Source organism: Embiotoca jacksoni, unplaced genomic scaffold (assembly GCF_022577435.1).
Source record: "Embiotoca jacksoni isolate LCO1_2020_lvr unplaced genomic scaffold, fEmbJac1.0.p SCAF_6, whole genome shotgun sequence".
In the NCBI taxonomy this organism is placed as follows: Eukaryota; Metazoa; Chordata; class Actinopteri; family Embiotocidae; genus Embiotoca; species Embiotoca jacksoni.
The window spans coordinates 22,088,480-22,110,580 of NW_027185414.1; the positions used below are offsets into that span (position 1 = coordinate 22,088,480).

At 41.8% G+C, this 22,101-nt stretch overlaps 1 protein-coding gene across 2 annotated transcripts in view; it reads right to left on the bottom strand.

Annotated features, from left to right (window-relative positions):
• Positions 1 to 550: 550 nt before the first annotated feature.
• Positions 551 to 22,101, bottom strand: part of fbn1 (fibrillin 1) — a 61,206-nt gene continuing 39,655 nt past the window's right edge. For both annotated transcript variants that reach the window (XM_069173700.1, XM_069173702.1), the window contains 29 exons: positions 21,875 to 22,042; positions 20,567 to 20,635; positions 20,248 to 20,373; positions 19,102 to 19,224; positions 18,844 to 19,002; positions 18,669 to 18,740; positions 18,458 to 18,583; positions 18,199 to 18,321; positions 16,570 to 16,695; positions 16,324 to 16,440; positions 16,104 to 16,229; positions 15,881 to 16,000; positions 15,091 to 15,216; positions 12,278 to 12,430; positions 12,084 to 12,146; positions 11,869 to 11,988; positions 11,640 to 11,759; positions 11,437 to 11,559; positions 10,781 to 10,912; positions 10,152 to 10,277; positions 9,034 to 9,240; positions 7,840 to 7,965; positions 7,483 to 7,605; positions 5,996 to 6,112; positions 4,410 to 4,538; positions 4,202 to 4,321; positions 2,916 to 3,147; positions 2,654 to 2,837; positions 551 to 2,197 (listed from right to left, as the gene is read on the bottom strand). In XM_069173700.1, coding sequence (XP_069029801.1) covers positions 1,811 to 2,197; positions 2,654 to 2,837; positions 2,916 to 3,147; positions 4,202 to 4,321; positions 4,410 to 4,538; positions 5,996 to 6,112; positions 7,483 to 7,605; positions 7,840 to 7,965; positions 9,034 to 9,240; positions 10,152 to 10,277; positions 10,781 to 10,912; positions 11,437 to 11,559; positions 11,640 to 11,759; positions 11,869 to 11,988; positions 12,084 to 12,146; positions 12,278 to 12,430; positions 15,091 to 15,216; positions 15,881 to 16,000; positions 16,104 to 16,229; positions 16,324 to 16,440; positions 16,570 to 16,695; positions 18,199 to 18,321; positions 18,458 to 18,583; positions 18,669 to 18,740; positions 18,844 to 19,002; positions 19,102 to 19,224; positions 20,248 to 20,373; positions 20,567 to 20,635; positions 21,875 to 22,042 — 4,043 coding nt within the window. In that variant the 3' untranslated portion in view covers positions 551 to 1,810. The remainder of the gene's footprint in view (positions 2,198 to 2,653; positions 2,838 to 2,915; positions 3,148 to 4,201; positions 4,322 to 4,409; positions 4,539 to 5,995; positions 6,113 to 7,482; positions 7,606 to 7,839; positions 7,966 to 9,033; positions 9,241 to 10,151; positions 10,278 to 10,780; positions 10,913 to 11,436; positions 11,560 to 11,639; positions 11,760 to 11,868; positions 11,989 to 12,083; positions 12,147 to 12,277; positions 12,431 to 15,090; positions 15,217 to 15,880; positions 16,001 to 16,103; positions 16,230 to 16,323; positions 16,441 to 16,569; positions 16,696 to 18,198; positions 18,322 to 18,457; positions 18,584 to 18,668; positions 18,741 to 18,843; positions 19,003 to 19,101; positions 19,225 to 20,247; positions 20,374 to 20,566; positions 20,636 to 21,874; positions 22,043 to 22,101) is intronic.

A 22,101-nucleotide genomic window follows, 5' to 3' on the forward strand; every position in this document is an offset into this window, starting at 1 on the left:
CATTGGTGAAGGTTTTTGGATGATAAACCCTATTTTAAGGTCTTTCTACAATAAACTAGAAACATAAAGACCAAAAACTGAGACATCAGCCGACTGTTTATCTGCCTGGGCTCTCCTCTGCAGATTCCCTAGCAGCGAGCGCTGCTGCCTGTGGCAATGAGCGCTTCTGCCTCCGGAGCAGACATCGCATGTACGCTGTTTTTGAAGCAATTACTGGATCGATTAAAAAAAAATTACAAAATGTTTGTACTCATAAACCTCCATATTCTCATAGAAATGCAATTTATGTCTTTCTGTAATTTTCACACTTTGCAAAGTCATCCGGCGGGCTGAGCTGGACCCCCTGGCGGGCCGGATTCGGCCGTATGTTTGACACCCCTGCACTAGTGTAATGCGAGTGTCACTAGCTAATTAAACATTCAAAGATCATGTTGCACTTTACTTGGGTTATCACATGACAGCAGAAGAGGGACGTCTCGCGTGAAACCCTGCGGCTGCCTGTTGAACTTGGTTAATTCAACCTGGATAAAGGGGGAAGCACAGCAGGGAGTACATGTACACCAAAAATATGTTTTTATTGTGAATTTACAACTAAACCCTCACTGATGTGAACAGAGAACACAGACTGGTGTCAGGCTGGTCTGTGGCAATGCAGCACTGATTTTACTTGTGAGAGAATTGTGTGGCCACGAAGACCTCAGTGCATAATCATGAAGGCCCAGGTTTGGCATCATCAATGTGTCGTGTGTGTGTGTGTGCAAGTGTGTGTGTATGTATACACAGTTTACAAAGGAAGTAGTTGGTCATTATAAGCACCATTACAACCCCCTCTATTCCAGGGGCTTCCTCTAGTTTACAAATGCTTCATAGATTAAAAGTGGCATTGATTATTACAGTATAAACACAATTTACATGTAGTATAGAGGAGAGCAGACAGGCTATGAAGCTAGCTGTTAACGGTTGCAAAGACATGAAATCTTCAGAATGGCCCATTGGATTGTATCTTGTTGACTACTGAGTTTTGTATAGTAGTACAGTGCATTCAGAAGTCTATGTGGATGTGTTGCTAGCACCAGTAAATAAAAATGATTCTAGTCAGTAGGAAAGATGGAAAAGCATAGTTTAAATATGCAGTAGGAGTCATTCAAGCTCAGACATGGCTACATCTCTATAGTCCACAGTGGGTTCCTTTCCTCTCCTAACCAATCGTTTTTCATCTCCACTCCATTAAATTAATATCTGGGGAAGGAGAAATGTCTTAACTTCCATGTATCCAGGTTTGTTCAGTCGTTTACCTAAGGGCGGAAATGAATTTGTTTCAGACTATTGGGACTCACCCTTTTTTCCTTCCAGCTAAGCGGAGTTCTAATAAAATAAAAACTCAGTTTAGAGCTTTCTGCAGTCCATATGCCCTTCAAAGTGGCATCTGATTCCACATATCATCATACAACATTAAGCCCTATAATTAAAAACCCTATTCACACCCTCAATAGTGCTTTAAACAGCTGGAGTTGTGTGTCAGGGCAATATGTGTTTCATTTGACTGAAATCTTTCATACTGCCTCATTCATTTTCCACAGAAATTGTATCTATGATATGTAGAATCATCTTTGGTGATCAAACGAAGCAGTCCCTCCCCCCTATCCCCTTCGTGTCTCTTTGGTGGCGAGCCCTTCTCCCAGCTGGAGCGAGTAGAAGTTGCCCCAAACTACTGACCCAGAGTCAGAAATGTTTGGCCTTTTGGGGAGTGTGAGCCTGACACTGGATTAGCAGCTGCTGGCAACATCTGCCTCTCTCAGTCTTGTGATGGTTAATGGAGGATGATCTGTACCCTCATCTTCAGTATGTCTCCCAGCTGTCCTGTGAGGTAGTCTTTATCGTGTCGGTCCTCCAGCTCAGCCAGCTCCTTCTTCCTGAAGAGGGGCATGCTGCTGATCTGAAGGTCGTACGCCCCCGGCAGCAGGGCCTTCTTCTTGCTCAGATGCAGGTAGCTGACGCCCTCTCTCTGGTTGATTTTAAAGTAGCCTTCTTCGTTTCCGTAGTCGATGCTGTAGCGCACATGGTCGCTGAGCGTAGACAAGGCTGGGGTGAACTCGAGGATGTGGTCGCGGTTACTCAGGTCACTGATGTTCAGGTGGAACTGGAGAGTGTCTTCGATGTCCACGCTGGCCAGGCTGACCATCTCATTTTCAGTCAGCTGTGGAGAGAAAATGTTTTCTGTCTGAATTAAGTGGATATCAGACATGTGACCAACAGTAAAGTATGTTTTCTGTCATTAATCAAGAGAGGCAAAATGACAAGATACATTAATACATGATTGCCATGTTGCCCCTACGGACAACATCATTATTATTGAACAGGAACTGTTCAGTTAATTAAGTTATATCATTTTTTTTTTCCCCTAACATGAAGGTCTAAATCCTGTTACAAGGCCTTTCCCAGTTTTTCCAGGAATAAAACTCTGCTGAAGACATGCTAAAGCCTTCATTTATTTACTTTGTAAGCTGTAGGTAAAATATTACTGAATTAGACTATAAAACCAAAACTGTTCAGGTTTTTAATGGTTGCGAAAATGTTCGAGTTCCCCAAAAATGACAGAGGGTATAACCTCTGTCCTCAGTGGCAGCTGCAGCCCTGCATACAGCATATATACCTCCATGTCTTCCAGATGGTCCTCCTGTGTGGAGTTGGTGCTGCGGCGTTTGCGTCCCTTCTTGGGATAGCCGTTGATCTTACATTCATAGCAGGCCTCAGGTGAGAGTGAATTATCATCCACCTCTCCTCCCTGTCCACCAATGGAGACGCCACTTGTAAAGCCCATACCGGTGACACAATGCCTGGAACAAAAACAAAAACATCAGTCTACTCGAAAACACCTACAGCTGGCTTTCATACGAACTCAGTCATTCACGTACCCTTGCCCTGCGCGGAAGTATCCAGGTGGACATCCACAGAGGTAGCCGCCGTCAGTGTTTGAACAGCCGAACTTGCAGGGGTTCTGGGTGGTGGAGCATTCGTTGACGTCAGAGCAGCCTCCGTTGGTCTGCTCGTAGTTGAAGCCGGTGGGGCAGAGGCAGCGGAAACTCCCCAGAGTGTTGTGACATGACGCTCCCCCGCAGATCTGGCTGTTCAGACACTCGTTCTCATCTGAGTCACAGGAAGTTGATGGGAAGTAAACAAACATGGGGTCATTCCAGTTAAAGGACACAAACAGTACTGGGAAAGTCGGCCATGAATGTTGTAAATATGTGAAGAGGTTCAAACTAGAAATGGAGGATTAACGAATTTAAGATTGATATTTTGGGGATACACAAATAGTGCCATTCAATTACTTTGTCTATGACTGGGCCTTCTGTAATTATTTTACGTGCCAAGAGATTATGGTGTTGCAGCATGCTCTTCTTTTCATTTGTACTCATTTCAACAGATTACTTTGTCTGTTTTGAGGGGGATATTTTCCTCTTGACACCCTTTAACATTTTTTAATGAAATATATAATAAACTAAAAGTAGAGTTTGTAGCATTGTAAGTAGGTATTGTGCATTTCCTTTTGTCTTGATTTTACCACAGTAAGGAAAACATTTGGGACATATTTATATTTTGTAAAAGTGGCAGGAAAACGTCCCATATGTTTTGCACTTTTCTGGTGTTTTATTTCCTTTCTTGATATCTATATGAAAATCTTTTGTGGTTTGAAGTACCAGAAAACATCTCAACATAGTTTTACATCTTACGTAAAGCTTTTTTCTGGAGCTCTACCAAGTACAGACTGTTTTGTGTCTGTCTCTTTAAGATGCATTGATACCAACACCATGACTTCTGATTGGCTGATTCTTTTATGAGTGACGGACGCCCAGGACAACCACAGGTTTGGTTATATCATGTAGCTTGATAGCTCCCCGAAGGAATGACTGCTGCTTGTGCTTTCTACCACATGAAAGGTTGAACAGTGGGCCGTGCTGAGGGCAGACATATGACATGAGCGTGAGTTTGTGACATCACAATCTCATGGAAGTCCAAACAACACGGGCTGTGTTCATTTTGGCATTTGATACAGTATGTATATTGCATCTAGACCTTTTTTGTTACCAAAAAATAAATGAATATCTGAATCTATTCAACATGGAACCAAGTCAACAGGATGCCCCGGAAGGAAATAATTTTTATATTTGGGGTTTAAAGGTACACGAATATTGCTCACCAACACACTGGTTCCACTGGTAGTGCTGCAGGTAGCCTTGAGGACAGCTGCACCTGTAACCGCCCACTAAGTTCTGACAGCCATGCTGACACCTGTGGTTCCCATCACACTCATCCATATCTGTCAGGGACAAACAACAAAGTTACTGAGAGTCTCTTTTCTGTTATTGATCAGCTGATACTGTGGTTGGTATGAATTGTTTTCAGACCTTCACACGTTTGTGCGCTGGAATCTAATGAGAATCCCCGCTGGCAGTCGCAATTGAAGCTCCCTGGAGTGTTCTGGCAGGCACCATTGGAGCCGCACAGATTGGGGTCTGATGCACATTCATTATTGTCTGTGGAGAAAGGAGGGAAGGTTCAGACAAGGGTAAAACTGGAAACATGATATAAAGGCTGATTATGACCCTGATTTGGATGTGCTTAAAATCCGTGCAGAGTTATAATTGGCCTCAAACAATAGGGCAGGTTACCACGGGCTGTTGGTACAAATAATCCTACAGTCTGCAGGGGTTTAGGAATAAAAAAAAAACCTCTAACCTACTGATCTAATAACAAATGAGAAGAGGCAATTAAGAAAATTTGAGTGTGAAAGCTCATTTTTAACCTTGGGAATAGTATTTTGACAAAAGTCAACATGAATTTATTGGCTTTTTCCAGAAAAAGGTATTAAAGTGAGCCCCGAGTAAATTATATCGACAAACTTTTTTGAGTGTTGGGACTGGACTCGATGCAAATCTGAACATGATCGTCTTGTTCAAAGCGCAGAGGAATGTTAATCTCTAAATCTCAGCTGTTAAATTCGTGATCCTGGGTCTTTTCACAGTTGGATGAGATTTTAAAAGTCTTCTAACATGTTGCCATATTAGATGTCCATTTGGTGGAATCGTCAACATATGGGACGCGGTGCTCAAAAGCGCAGAGGGAGTGTCTACTTTCTCTAAACAATACCAGGCAATCCAAGACTGGATTTCAGACAAGTATTGCTTTAAGGAAAGAATCATTATAAATCAGTATGACTGGCAACCTAAAACTCAAAACATTATTATACCTGATAAGAACACATTCTTCTTTTCAGCAGCAGCTGTATTGGAATATCTTACATACAGTATTTACAATTTGTCTGGAAGAGTTCAGAGACAATATTTTGTGCCAGAGAAGCTTTTACCCTGAAGGAGCTTGAGGTTCAGACAGTGTCTTAAACTTGTCTTACATAGGCACATCAGCAGTAAGATTTAAACAGGTGTTTTATGTCACATCCATCTATCATCATTACTTGTGGATTAATGACACATCCGCACCTCCTGCATGTCGTTTGACTCGGGTAATTCCTATAGTCAAAACTGAGGGTTCCCTATCCGTGATTTGATGTGAGGTCATGGGAGCTGCTTTATGGTCTGGAAAAAAGCTTGTGGTAGCCATGGCGATCCGCTGCAATGTTCCATAACAAAGCATTGCTAAGCTGCCATGACTACAAACCAGTCCAGCCTAATAAGATCAGTGTGATATCAGCCAGAGTCCATTAACACTGAATGAGTTTGTAAAGGTTAGACAAGAGGGTGCTTCAGGGGTTTATGAGCTGGGCAGGAAGATACTATAAGAAATTATGCCGTGAAAGTAAAAACTGTATGTGCATTGGGCACAGGGTGTATGATATGAGGGTGGAGTCTGAATTAAAGTACCATGGCACCATGTAGTAAGCCCGTCTTTGAAATACACAAACATATGATGAAAGTAAGTACTAATAAAACATCTGGATATGAAGTATATCTGTATTCTACGTGCGTGTATTTACCAATGCAGGCAGTGTGATGCTGAGTGAAGCCAGGAGGACATTTGCAAGTGAAGCCACCGATGGTGTTGACACATAAGAACTGACAGTTGTGCTGTTTGGTCGAACATTCATCCAGATCTGAAAACAAGAAGTTGCACGACATGAAATATAAATTTCACAGGGAAATTAAAACATTTGAGTAGTTTATAGTTAATTTAAGTTACTGTGCTTCGAGTTGTGTCAAACTGCTTTATGTACCACTGTATGGGAGCTGCTCTTGTCTGAGTAAAATTCCAGTCTCTCTACAGTCACTGACCTACAAATGAACTGCAAATGAACCAGACAAAGGAAACACAGAGGGGTACTGTAGAGGGGGAAACTGAAGCTATGGTAAATAAAGATGAAAGAGGCCATAAAAAACTGAACACGATGAGCACACTTGTTTAGCCGTATAAGCAGGTCTGATAAACAGAGACACAGACAGATGCACTCTGTCACAGGCCTTGGAAGCAGGCTACACGTTCATGAACAAACATGTGCACATGCTGCCTGGCTCCATCTGCCTGTTGCTCACAGCCTCAGTTTTCACTGTGATTATACTCTGGAAAACCTGATTGCATGAAAGTACTCTCAGCTACTATGAAGGGCCGATCAATCAGGGAGCAGTGGAGGTGGCTAAGTGTGAAGACGTTGATGTCTAGGATTTGTTTCCAAATGAAGTTTCAACAATTGTGGTGGTGGTGGTAGAGCAAGATGAAGCAATACAAACAGCTGTAACAACGCCAGCAAATATCAAGGAAATGAAGCTGGATAAAGAACAATGGCTAAAAAAAAAAAGGTCTGTCATTGTTTTCTGACATGGTGCTGCACTCTGCTCACCTTGGGGGAAGGTCTCTGTTGGTTGCAGCTTGGTGAGTTTTGGTGCACAAAATACATTACATTACATTACATTTCATTTCGCTGACGCTTTTATCCAAAGCGACTTACAATAAGTGCATTTCAACCATGAGGGTACGAAACCCAGAACAACAGGAATCAAGAAAATACGATTTCTTCAAGAAAGCCAAACTACAAAGTGCTATCAGTAAGTGTCATTTTAAGTGCTACTAAAGTTCTAGAGTTTTGGTGCATAAAATACATCCTTCAGTAATCAATGCCGATTGGTTAAAGCCTGCTCCAGTAGTTTCAGAATTAACCTGAGGTCTATGTCCATTAGGATGCAATGACTGGATGTCCAGAGGAGAATGACCAGACCCTATCTATTCACAAAGTAAATTTGGGTCTGGGCATACTAGGCTTGTGCACATGCACCCTCTATTTTAAATGGAGCACCTTGGTACACTGAGCAGAACACTGGCCTTTCAGCACTACAGCAGCTCTAACCTGGAAAACTAACTCAAGCAAGAAGAGCATGTCGCTGAACTCAGCTGATCTGAGACGCACTGGGCTTAATGTGGGCTACTCTTAAATCTGTAAAGCTTCTGGTTTGCTGTGTGTGTGTCTGTCACCTCTGCAGCTCTTTCCATCTTCCTGCAGGATGTATCCTCGAGGGCAGGAACAGAGGTAGCCTCCCTCTGTGTTTTTACAGATGAAGTTACAAGGCTTTGGTGCCTGTATGCACTCGTCCACATCTAGAGGGAGAGGGTGAGACAGAAAAAGACAGACAGTTTGATCCTGTAGCCAGAAATTCCAAAAGGGGAGATGATGAGATGGACAGACGTGGGCTTGATTTTCAGAGGAGTGTGTGGGCAGTCCACCCGCATAGTTTTGGTTCTTTACTAGACAGCAGGAATGAGAATGGGAGGTAGACTTGGTAGGAAAGGAGTCCATAAAGTCTAAGTGCTGGAGATGAATTCGAGCCTTACCGACACACAGTGTGCCGCTGATGTCAGTGGTGTAGCCGGGTTTGCAGATGCAGTTGTAGGAGCCCAAACTGTTGATACACTGACCATTCTTGCATAAGTTGCCCATCACACGACATTCATCGATATCTGGACGGAAACAAGAAGAGTGAGTCACAGATCAACTCATCATTACGAGTCAATTGCCTGTGGGGGAATAAGAGTCTATGCTCCAAGACTTGGTTCTGTTCACAAAATAATTTTGCCATTAACTAGATGAAAGAAGGTCCACACAACCATATAGAAATATTTTTCTATTCACTTTGTTATGCATCGGCGTTGTCTCACGTAGGAAAATATTGATTTTAACTGGCAATGTAAAAATCAATGCTTTGCAAGTGATTTCAACACAGCCAACAACAACCATCTGTTACATAATTAAACACTCACCACTCATGATTTATAGCACCATATCATATCAGTCGTTTCTTGTGTACACATTGCTGCTGACAAATTTACAAAGGATAACAATCGATGCCCTGCTTTTAAGGCAGCTGCTCATCTGGAAGGTTGCCATTCATTTCAGTATAAAACATAGTAAAAAAGCTAACTCTGAACTTGTGGAGAGAATCGATCCACGTGAACAATTTACTGCTTCATTCTTTGTCAAAGTACCTTATAAAAGCAGGGGAGCTGTGAGCAGGGACCTGTTTTATAATACGGCCTGCTGGGAAATTTTAATACAAAAGCAGATAAAAGTTTAATTTTCTTTTTCACACATTCATGTTTGCGTGCTGTCTTCTGGGTTCAGGCTGGTTCAAACTAATTAATTTGATGTTTTTCCTGCATGTGATTTTTGAACCTTTTACACAAAAGCCTCCACGTAAACTAAGAAATTACTAGTCTTTGTTTCTAAAATGAATAAAAACCAGGGGTTTGAGGAAATCAAGGTGACTAAAAAAGTTAAGTAATTGTGGTGTGTAGTTTTGAATCATGTAAAACTTTTAGAAGTTTAGAAGTTTTACAACTGTAGATTTAATGTGAAGTTTTGACACCCAACCTCATGTTAGCTTTACAAATGAAAAAACATATTAATTTTTAATGGCAAATATTATCAGACAAAGATTCCCCACTCAATAACTGTAGAAAATTAGCTGCAGATTGTTCATATGTTCTCAGTTTTTCACAGTGACAATTCATTTAAACTCAGTATTATACCTCTGCCATCAGTGGTGTAGCCAGGTCCCAGAGGACACATCTTCTTGTACTGGGTGGTCCCTGGCAAGGGGCAGAGCTCACAGTTGGTGCCCCAACCTCTGCCTCCATCACAGCAACACTCGGACTTGGTCACCAGGTTCCTGTTACTAGAAGTCATCTGACACAGAGTGGTCAGAACTTCAGTGAAACAGAAGCCCTCCCGGTTATCTGCAGGGTGAGAGAAACAGGGGAAAGAAACCTGAGTGCCAGACAGAGAGCACACCAAGGAAAGCAAACCAAACCACCCAGACAGGATCTGGGCCTCAAACACCAGACATATATAGATAACCCACACTGCCCTATCACTACTGCCTATAAGGAGGAAGATAGACTTGGAACCAGGATGCTTACAGAGTCCCCCTGGAGTTTTTCTCACTGAGTTCCGCACATCACTGCTATCCAGAAGTATAAATTTAGACAAGGGAGGAAGGCTTTTAAAGCATTTCCATGTCCCTATCTTGATAGTAACAGACACATGTTTTTTTACGAGACTGAACACGTCATGGAAAAAGTTAAATTCCCACCAAGGCAAAAAAACAACACTTTTTTCCTTTATCAGACAAGATTCAATCAAATAAAAAAATAAATAGGATGGCAATAAACCAGATTTTCTTTTTTTTATCCTAAATTAAAAAAGCTTGACTATGTCAAACTCAATATTATTAATATTATTAAACTGCTAAGTATTTTGAGTGATTACTCAATCGATGACCCTTTTTCAGTGTCTGGAACTTTCTTTTCAACCTTTGAACTCCTGAACTGTGTCCCAGTATTATGAATATCCAATATATAATATATATATCCAATTTGAGTCAGAGATGTTATCAGAGATGTACATACAGAAACAAGAAGACATTATTTACAAGTGATTTTTTTGTTTACAGCTTCATTTTCAACAGGCCGACTTCATACAAGAAGCCTGCACTGAACAAATTGCAGTCAACCAAAATAAAGAGGTGGTAAGGACAATACAGATCCTGATAAAAACTCACACTGAACTCAAATGAATACAAAGTTATAACACAGTGAAAATAAAACATGTAAGAGCAGGATGTATAAATTGATAAGAACGTACATACCGATACATTCTGTCTGCGTGGGGTTAGCAACGAATCCATGGTCACATTTGCAGCGGTAGCTTCCAACTGTGTTCTCACAGCGGCCATTCTTACAGATACCTGGTTTGGCTGTACACTCATTCAGGTCTAACACACACACACACACACACACACACACACACACACACACACACACACACACACACACACACACACACACACATAGTGTAAAGTTAAAATGGACATCATTGTTGTACAGGATTTTCCGGTATATGTCAGATTTAGTTAAACGAAGTCGAGGTGTACGTTTATCCACGGGGTCCACACATTATACACCCTCAATATTTGCTTAACATCAGTTTAAAATTGTGCCAAAAATGGGGAGAATTCAGTGTCCAGAAGAGTTTTACTTTTCTGAGTTTGTCAGATGGCTCAAATTCATTGTATGACATTAACAAATGTCCACAAAAAAAATTTAAATGAAAGAAACTCTTAACATATAATGAAATCTAAATTACCCTACTAGATTTGTATTTTTTTTTTTTTTTTTTTTTTAATTAGTAGATGAGGATCAAAGCAGATTTATTTTATGCAAAATAAAGCCAGGATGAGGTTTATAATTCTCTATGGTGAGATAATATGATAATTACCCATGCAACCGTCTCCGCTGGGCTGGCGTGTGTATCCAGGTAAACAGATGCACATGTATGTACCAATCAGGTTCTTGCAGGTCATGCCTCTGCTGGCACAGTCGTCTATACCATCTTCACACTCATTCTGGTCTGGAAGACAAGTGGCATACGGAGATTGAGAGGATGCAGAAATCTGAAGAAGTCTATCTGTGTGTATGCATCTGCAGAAATCACACCAGAGATGTAACACAGACACTCATATACACTGCAGCACTCAAGAGTTTAATCTAAGCACCCAATCTGACAAAGTGCCAACAGGTGTGTAGTGGGAGAGTTGGTGGTCTGTTTGTAGCTCCAATGTAAACTGTGACGCTATAGACACTGACAGGTTCCACCTGTCTCTGTGCTTCCCTCCAAATACAACCGTTGCTATGGTGCCCGAGCTATCTGAGAGAGCAGAGGTGTAAACAGTGACTCAAACAGTTACAGTTTTTAGAGTGTTTTAAGATCATCCCGGACAGAGAGCCTGACAGAGATAGTGTGTTATGTAACTTTATGGATGGGGCCAGCATGTCTCCATGTGGTACTCAGTTTATTGTCTTCCAACACTTTCCAGTAACTTGACCATGTCTGAGAAAGCTGAGTTTATGAAGTAGTAATTTTTGCTGTGGTACCTTTACACATCCTCTTGTCCTCACGCAGAACGTAGCCTGTGGGACATTTACACTCGTAGGAGCCGACCACATTCACACAGCGGAAGGCACACAGCAGAGGGTTCTGGGCGCACTCGTTGATGTCTGGACAAGGAACAGAAAGCGATAAGTTACAAGTAAAGACTGCTTGACAGACATGTGAGTTCAGATATAATTTCACATACCTTCACAGGTCATCATTGACCCAGGCTCGAAGCCCTCATCACACGCACACTCAAACCCGCCGATGACATTAGTGCATGTGCCATTGCCACAGGGATTGCCGATGTCACACTCATTAGTGTCTGAATTGAAGAAAGTTACATAAACCCCCATTAATGTTAAATTAACATTTAACAGTTCAAAAGTTGAAAAAAACAACAACAGATGAAGCAAAACAGAAAATTAACTGACCTTCACATGTGAATCCATTGATGTCCAGGTGGTATCCCATGGGACATTCACAGCGGAAAGAGCCGTCAGTGTTGATGCACTGGCCATTAATGCAGGGATCGTTGAGGCACTCATCAACATCTATGATTAAAAATAACAACACCAAGTAAGATTACATGTCACAACTACCACAGAGATACAGGACAGAGAAGACTCAGTGTTAATGGCATATATACCTTTTGGCTGGTCATCTGGCCCCCGTTGATATCCCTCATTACGACAGAGAAGGGGATACGCCTCTGGAACCAGGAGAAGTGGAAATTCATAAATACCACTGAATATCCGAAATAATTTTTCTCTTAAGCTTGCATGCACTTGACTGTTTTCCTGCATATATATGTTTTCTGTGTCTGATGAGAAGAATACCCACCCTCTCCTTTGCTGGGGCAGATTTCACAGGGGTCTCCCCAGCCTTGACCAGGCATTCCAGTGCAGCAGCACGTCTCCTTGGAAGTGTTCTGAGGCTTCGGAGCCAGGCAGCGCCCATTCTCAAACTTGGTGTAGCAGTAGTTCACGCGGATATCTAAAGGGTTAACAAATAAACAGAGGATAAAAGTAGTGAACAGCAATGGAGGAAGTATCCAGATCCTGATACCATCCCGTCAAAAGACTTCAGCACAAGTCAGTCCTGAAAAATTCCCTTGTAACACCATTAGGTCATTATAACTAATGCATCAGTGTTACCAGCATTTCACTGTTGTAACTGAATGGACTTTATTTTAATGATGACTATTTTCATACCTAATTAACCTAGTGGCTATTGTCTCGATTAATGCATTCACTGTCTGGTTTTTAAAACTTGAGAATATAGAGAAAAATTATCATCCTAATTACCAAGACATCAAAGCGACAGCTTCATCTTTGTTTTGTTCAATCAACAGTCTAATCCTGAAAATATTTCTTTAATTTTTTGGTGCATCTGTAGTGAGGATAGAGGCTGGCTAATTATCTCTCCACTCAGTGATCAATGTTTGTCTTATTCCCCCTGGACTAGGCCAGGCACTTACTTGTAATGAGAAGCATATGTCCGTGCTCTCCTGCTAGCACTGGCCTTCAGTGAACTCAACACAAATAAGCTTTCTGACCACCATAGATCACACACACACACACACATGCACACACACCTGGCTCAAAGGCAAAGATCACATACATGAACACCTGGTGCTGTGTTGAGAATGTCAAAGAGCGTCGTGTTACTTTCCGCCATGAAACCGATTTGTCAGCCTTTCTGCAAAAGAGATTGATGGTGCTCTGCGCGCAACCGTTGAGCAAGTGTGTGTGAGTGCGTGCACATGTGCACCACCATCTGCAAGTGCATATCTCATTCTTCTTTTGTAGCATATGCACTGGATATATGATATTGAAATTGTGCTTTTCTTGATATGCTCATGAATGCCAGGTCATATTTTTCCAAGTCAGAGACAGAATATAAAACAGAAAAGTAACATGAAAGTCTAAAAGATGAATACCTAAGTTTAGAAATAAATCAATAAATCCACTGACAGTGGTGACACAATCTGAAGGTGGTGAGTGCGGTGACAGATATTTAGTGGTCATGATTTTGCAAATTTGCAAAACCACTACATCATTATAATTTAAAACATATCATTAATTAGAGTCCTAGCAGCTGAATGGTTACAACACATACCATATACTGTCATTGCAATATCCCAAGTAAAGCTCCAGCCAAGGACCAATGTTGCATGTCATCCCCCACTTTCTCCCCCCATGTTTCTCCATCTATTACCAGCATAAGCTAAGAAAAAATATATTAATTGGGTTGCCTATATCCTCAGCACATGTGTGTCTCTTTGGTACGTCTGTGTTATTAAAGATTGCCCTCATGACCATATTTGACTTGTTGATAGGTTTGTTGGTTTCTTTACATTTTCCTTGTTTTCCATGTTTCTCTTTAGTGCAAGAGGAGACAAACTGTGGGTGTGGAAGATGTATCTGTTGGACTATAAAGCTTATTACACACTAAATAAGGCATTCTTAATCTTACAAAAGAAAACTCGAATGCATAAACTGTTCAGGAAAAGGTAGCACATCTTTGATGGAAACTGTAGTGTAACTGACTGAATATATTTGCTGACTTCAACACTATCACTATTTGTTTTTCAGGATTTACCAGTATGCCATAATGTAACTTATTGTTAAAAAGATCATTGTTCAACAGAAACAGTAAAATTTTGCTTTAATATAGCATTCATGTAAAGTGAAAAAAAGATCCTAAGACATACTTGTGCATGACAAAATGTGTAGTTAGCACATATTAATAGTTTATTTTGGAAAATTTAAACCTGTTGATCTATTCTATTCTGCACAGCTATGAGGAAAATAATGTATAATGCATATAAATCGTAATTCATAATGTTGTTACTCTCTTTATAGAGAAGGGTTGCTATAGGTTTATGGCTGTAGAAATGATATGTGCACATAAAACCTGGACATGATTTTCATCACGGTTGTCATCATGAATTTCTTCATTGTCTAATTTTTTTTTTTTTTTTAACAAAAACAAGAGTTTTCTCAGTAGGACGGGCTTTGTCCTTGTCAAGAAACCTTGATCTCCTTTACTGCCAATGTTGCTCACTCTCCACCCAGCTACATCTGTTTATCCCCCAACCTTCAGTCGAGCAGCACTTCAGAGACGGCAGAGGAAAGTAAAAATTCAAACTGCAAGCTGCCTCACTGAACTGATGATGTCATCACTTCAGTGTTTGGAGAGGGAACTCCCTAACAGAGGACTCAGCGCGCCCCCACCCAACCCAAAAACACACATATGTACATAAACACACACACACACACACACACACACACACACACACACACACACACACACACACACACACACACACACAAGTGAGGAAATGGAAAAGTGATCTGTTCAGAGCCACCCCTGGCCTTGTTGAGGCAGCAGCAGTTGAACCAGCTGGAACACAGTGTGCTATCATGAAAAAGCAGGAAAAGTCTAACACCACTGACTGCTGCTTAGTCTCTTCTAGTGCTTGCTTTGCACTGTAAAGTTGGTGCGTAACATATTTCATTGCTTCTTTTCCACTCCCTCCACACTGCTCCCCCTACACACACACACACACACACACACACACACACACACACACACACACACACACACACACACACACACACACACACACACACACACACACACAGGATTACCTAAACATCTGCGTCCAGAGGCAGAGAGCTGGAAGCCTTCGGGACACAAGCAGGTGAAGCTTCCTTCAGTGTTGGAGCAGGTTCCAAATGTACAGATCTCAGGCAAGTGGGAGCACTCATCAATATCTGACACACAAAGCGGAACGACATCAATCACCACATTAAATTTACAAATCAAATCCATTAAAACCATTTTACCATTTAAAATTTTTCCTCGAACCACCACAATAGCTGCAGGGATGAAGTCATACTTCTATGTCATTATCTATTCAAATGTGATAAAGCAGAATGTAATCTAACTGATGAATAATTGGATGAAGGCATACTGTATTATCTGTTATAGCCTAAGCGTCACGTGTTCACTAATCACAATGAGCAGCTGCTGCTGATGCTGAGAATTCAGTGCTGTTCCTCGCTGCTTCCAGGAACAGAGCACAAAGCAAGAATGTGTTGAAGTCTGCCGAATATCTCTTCATCAGCCCCACTGTATACACAGTCCAAGTGTTCTGGCTCGGGCCCACTCTCACGTGTGAAAGGGAGAAGAAGGGTGTGTGTGAAGAGATGGAGTAGGCGACAAAGCTGATTCTCTTCTTGTACAGCTCAGCAGAGCTAGTCTGAGCTGTGATTTGTGCATGTATCTTCGTGTGTGTGTCTGCATCGCTTGAGGTGGGATTTGCCCCTGTATGCAGATATTTCATAAATTTTGAAAATTAGTTTGTACTGTACTAATTAGTTTTGACTCATTTTTAATGACTAAAGTGCAGAAAAGACTGGCCTTAAGCTGCTGTACCTTCACAGGTTTCCTCATGAAGATAGTAGCCAGGTGGGCAGATACACCTGTAAGAGCCATCCAGATTCAGACAAGTTCCTGCACCACATGTGCCGGGATTCACTGCACATTCATTAATATCTGAGAAATGAAGGGATATACAATAAAACAAACATGTATTACATCCAGAAAAACATAAAGAAAAATGAGAATGAATGGGGAATGAAAAGTGTCCGTTCTTTACCTGTACAGAATCTGCCGTCTAACGTGAGCTCGTAGCCATCATTGCAAATGCAGTGGAAGTTGCCCACTGTGTTCACACACTGCCCGTTTCGACACAGGCCCCTCTGCGTCGAACACTCATCAACATCTGATTAACACACAGACAACACAATACATCACATAAAGGTTGTAGCTCTCTCGCTTTCTCTCTTTTATTCACTCACGGCCACAGATGCACGCACCTATGCAGTCGCTGTTGTGTGAGTTCTGAAAGCCGGGGTAGCAGAGACAGTTGTAGGAGCCCACCGTGTTCTTACAGGTGCCGTTGCCACACGGTTGTCTCTCACACTCGTCCACGTCTGAAACCAGTTAGCAGCATCACAGTTTCATTTCAGATAGAACTCAGAAGTACTCAGCTAGCAGAGTAACAATGCTGAGAGCACATGTGAGAAGCAAAGAGAGAGCTGATAGGAACCAGCACAGCTTACCAACACACATAGACTGGTCCCGAGTTGTTTTGAAGCCATTGGGGCAGATGCAGCGGTAGCTCCCCAGATTATCAATGCACTGCCCGGGATTGCAAATACCAAGGTTTTCAAGGCACTCATTACGGTCTGAAAGAGGATGAAAATAAACATTACTCTGAGTGAAATGTAAAACTCAATATGACATGTGTAACACATTTGTTGGATCTCTAAATATAAATATTATTATCACTGAGTCTTTGTCGTCACATTCCCTTCTATCACAGGCATTATACTCGGTATTGCATACCACATGCTTACCTATTAATCATGTCAAAATTATACTTATTTTTTCTGCATGAAAATTGCATCTTTTTGTCTCCAGTTCTGTATAGAAAAAAAGCTCTGTAAGTGTGAGCATACATTCTGACCGCCTTGCACTACCAGCCCATAATTTTGCTTCCCCACTGTTGTTAAATCAGATTCTTGCTTCAAATCAAGTGGCAACCTACCGTGATGTTACCCATGTGTGACTGGCCATTTTGAAGCCTCAAGTCTGGCATTTTGACTCCATCTTTGTTTTTTGAAACCAGAACTGACAATATTTGGATTAGTTGGGGGTGGATCTAACTGAGGAGTCGAGGACACTATGCATCGCCTACCCGGCAACCTGAGTGCACCCCAGACATGTCAATCAAACCAGACACACCCCCAAACATACCACTGGGAGGGATCCAAGGACCACCATAACACTGATCAGAGGGAGTGAATTTAGCAAATGACACTATTATGATTTGTGGAAAAATTACGTGCATTAACATGCTGCTAAATCCTATATGCTGCTCTTTTAGTAAATATTTAGTTATTTGTCATAAGCCACAAATAATCACTAATAGGATCCTGTATTTATTGCTTCATAGGAAACTGGCCATGAACTCTGTTGCATGATACCACAATAACTGTATTATGTGATGCCAGTGTAATATGATTAATATTTAATTAAAGCCTGTCATCAATGTAGGTTATTATCTGCAGCCACAGTTTGAGTTTCCTCTCACTGGAATCTGAGCATGTTTTGCTGTTGAGACTTGCATGAAGAGCAGGAAGCAAAACAGGATGTTGATTTAGCATTTACTTATCGGTTAAGACTCTCCAAACTGACAGCAGCAAGTTTCAGATATGTGGGGAGCACATGTTTAACAGCTCAACACATGCTTCACATTCTCTCCTCCTTAATAACAAGCCCACCATGAAGAATCCTTCCTCAGCCCGGGTGTCACTGTGCTGCCTCTGGTGCTTTATCTTTGGCATAGAGATGGCAGACAATGTGTAGTTTAAAGAGTTTCATGATTTTGATACAATAGCTTGGAGATGCAGGAGAGCATCAGGCCACAGAGGGACCCAGAGAAGTCAGCCTCATTCTCATGGAAGGCTGCTACTTCTAATCTTTTCTCCAATTCTATTCCATGTTTCCACCAATTCTTGTAATCCTCACTAAAGTCATTTAAGGAGTTGATTAAACTGATGTAGGCTGAATGAACACTGACAACCATGCATCACATCAGTAAAATGCTGTATAATCTGAGTGCCGCTGACATCTTTTAACCTTTCAGCTCTTTAAAAGGTCATAACTGATCACCAACACAGCCTTACCGAGACACTGTCCAGTGGGCGTCAAGCGATATCCAGGCTTACACTCGCAGCGGTAGCTTCCCGGCATGTTCAGACAGGCTGCGTTCTGCTGGCACACCGGGCCATTCTGACACTCATCGATGTCTGACAACGACAGGGACACAGGTCCTCAGAGACAGACATCTACCAATAACACTTTTACAGAGAGGGTTTAAATACAAAAAGACTGACATTAATGAAATAACCTACGTCTCACCTTCAGTAGAAGCTCACGACTTACCTTCACAAATAAGCAGCTTGTCATTGTAGATGAAGCCAATGGGGCACTCACACCTGAAGCTGCCAATCATGTTGATGCACACTCCATTCTCACACACTCCTGGGATTTCCCTGCACTCATCAATATCTATCACGAGGAAGACATAAAAGGACAAGATAAGAAAATAAACTTTTCTTCTCATTACATAAACCTCTGAATGGGAAAATCTTACCAATGACTCGGCCAGTGGTGATATCGATATAATATCCTGGTCTCTCACTGCCACACAGGATCGCAAACTCATCTGAGTGCACATAAGATATGATGTTATGAGAACTTATTTTTAGTTCCTTTTTCTCCCTACACTAACATGTGCAAGCATACACTGTATATGTACGAGACCTCACCAGTGCTGGGCACAGGGCACCGTTCACAGGGTTTATTCCATGCACGGCCGATGTTGTAGGAGCAGCAGCACATCTTTTTGGTCATGTTGAAGGTCAGCTCCCCGTCACACGTCCCATTGTCAGAGTAAAAGTTCCTGTAGCAGTAGCTCTTCCTCATGTCTGTGTGTGTTTGTAGAAAAGACGGAAAACGTTCAAGCGTCACTGCATGACATTAATGTTTCGCTGATTGATACAGTCACGAAGTTGCAGCAGACGTACCCATGCAGTTGTTCCCTCCATTGACCTGCATGTAGTCCACAGGGCAGATGCAGGTGTAGTTCCCAATGGTGTTGTAGCACTGGCCTGGGCCGCAGATACCTGGTCGCTCACACTCGTTGATATCTGCACACAGAGAAAAGCAGACAAACAGTCTATGATAAATGTTTGATTTACATTCCTTTAGTTAAGGTTCAATACAACTTATTTTCTTAATTAAATCTCAAACTTAGCAATAAATCTTGATGCAAATTTCGTATGTGGAGGAACGGGAGAACTGGTTGCTAAATATCATGATCGCTGTCCTTCACCTTTATTGCTTCCATCATTTCATCACTTAAACATCAAATTTAAAGGGAATGAACATTTTCGACTTAAGTCGCATCTTTTTATTGGACTGTTCTTTCTCTGGGCATGTTTGTATTATACTGTGTCTGCATCGAAGTGCGCAATAATTCACGAATTCACCATCACCTTATGCACCAACTACAAGAGGATACTTGGTAGAATTTGCTTTTCATACCTCTTCATTTCCTATAATTTGTGTTTTGTGAAATAGCTTCCCTTATTCCCCTCCCCTCCCCTCCCCTCCCCTCCTCTCCTCTCCTCTCCTCTCCTCTCCTCTCCTCTCCTCTCCTCTCCTCTCCTCTCCTCTCCTCTCCGTTTCTGTTTCTCTTTTCTAAACACCCATCTCATTCATCTTTTTCCCCCTATCTTTCATTCTTCCGTTTCCCCCTCCTTCTGTCATCTCAGGCCCGTCTACAGGGGACTCAGTGTACTTCCCTGAGGAGAGGGCTGACCACATCAGAGCTACGCTCCTCTGGACACAGTTAAGTGCTCAGCTGTCTCATCATCCTGACTGAGCTCTGCTGGGTTAGCAACAGACGGCAACTAGAGCAGACACATATTGAGCTAGAATGAGCTGCAGTGTTGTCTCTATGGGACAAAATAATCCAATATTTCTCCGTCTTTTTTTGCTTTCAGTGCTTTTTTCCTCTCTCTCTTTCTCTCCGTGTGCCGTTGAATGACGGCCACGGCGGCTGGACTCAATTTCCTTCCCACTGCAACGTCCCGGGGCGAGAGCTGCAGAGTGATAGGTCACCTGTGTGTTCATGTGTTTGCACCGAGATGCACGTGCGTGTTTAATACCTTCACAGACTCTGGTTTCCGTGTTGAGGGCATAGCCTCTTGGACATTCGCACTGGAAACTGCCAAAGGTGTTGATGCACTGTCCTCCCTGGCACAAGCCCGGCAGCTCCTGGCACTCATTGATGTCTGCCAGAGAGAGAAGGGAAACACTCAGTGGTATTGTGTGTGTGTGTGTGTGTGTGTGTGTGTGTGTGTGTGTGTGTGTGTGTGTGTGTGTGTGTGTGTGTGTGTGTGTGTGTGTGTGTGTGTGTGTTAACTGCGAGTGTGAATGGACAGGGGCCACCTCATCCAAACACATAATAGCATGCGGCTGTCTGACCTTCCAAGATGACAGTGATGGGGTTTGGTCTGAAGCCTTCTCCTCCAGGACACAGCGTCTTGTACTCAGCTGTAACACACAACAAAACACCAACTCACATTAAACAGCAAGAACAACACAACCCACAAATCAAGGTTGTTTTATTGCAGGATTTGGTAGCTGACTGATAGTGAGACAAATTAAATCACATGCACGATCACGTAAAGTGCTTTGAAAGAAAATAAATATCTGGTTATCGACTTGTTTCCTTTCACTCTTTGTTGTGCTTTTTCTGCCCAGCCGTCTCAGAGTTATCCACAGAGCCAAATGGACCGGACATGACTGCAGCTATTCAGAATTTCAACGCAAAGAGAAAAAGGTTGTGTTCTTGTCATAGAAGCAAGCATTTCCTTGAGCTGAAAAGGATGACTCATTCCCTGTAATGTTTTGAACCATCTGTTGGCAATTTCCAAGTAAGTTGCATAAAGCTGTCTCATCTTTACCAGCAACAACAATTACACCAAACACACATTGCATGACAAGAGAAGGCAGAATTTCCATGCTTCTATTTTAGCAGAGCAGCTAACTCACACCTTTATTAGGCATGATTTACATTGGTATATTTATACACTTGCATTATGATTGTGATTTTAAATGTTACTGGTAGTTTACATAGAAATAAAACCCTCATCCTCCTTCAGGGAGCTTAAAGGCAAGTGCCAACTGACTGACTGATTTGCTCCGCCTCATGATGATACAAAACAACTAACAGAAGGAGTCGACAGGGTTGCTGATTAAATCCAGTGGTCTTATACTTTGATCTTATACTTTGCCAGGCAGTGACATTGAACATATTTTTTTTAAACCACATTTCAAAACAGAGTCCAAGCCTACCCAACTCCAACACTCACATTTTTTCTTTCAGTGATGGTGGACAGTGTAGAGCTAGAAAATGAAACATTAAGACAACTAAGCCTGCATAAACTGAAAGAATTCAAGACAAAAATATACAAGACAAACTACAAACAATTTTATCATACTAATATTTATTCTCTTGTAAGTAAATAATAATAGCATCTAAATGTAATTACTTATCACTTCTACCCCTGAGAAAATCAGCGAGTAATAGTTGACCAGATGCTACAGTGAGCCAACTATACATATATATTAACACCGTCAGAGTAGTCATGAAAATATCAATAGACAGTTAAGCTGCAGAACTAGGCTGCGTGTTTTGGCTGTACAGTATACTTCTGGCTACAAGTCACAAATCTTTCAATTGAACTTTCATAATGAATGCAAAATCGAAGTAACTAAGTGTTGACTCACTTGAGTTGACAGAGGGGCATGATTCACACGGATTTCCCCAGCCCTGGCCCAGAGAGCAGCAGCAGGACGCCTTGGAAACACCAACGCCGATTTCATTGGAGCAGTCCAAACTCTCTGACGCATCTCCTCGTGAACGAACATCCAGATAGCAGCTTCCAGAGCGAGTGTCTGTATACACACACACGCTTATATATAAACAGGTATTGATACACATGATAAACTAGGAC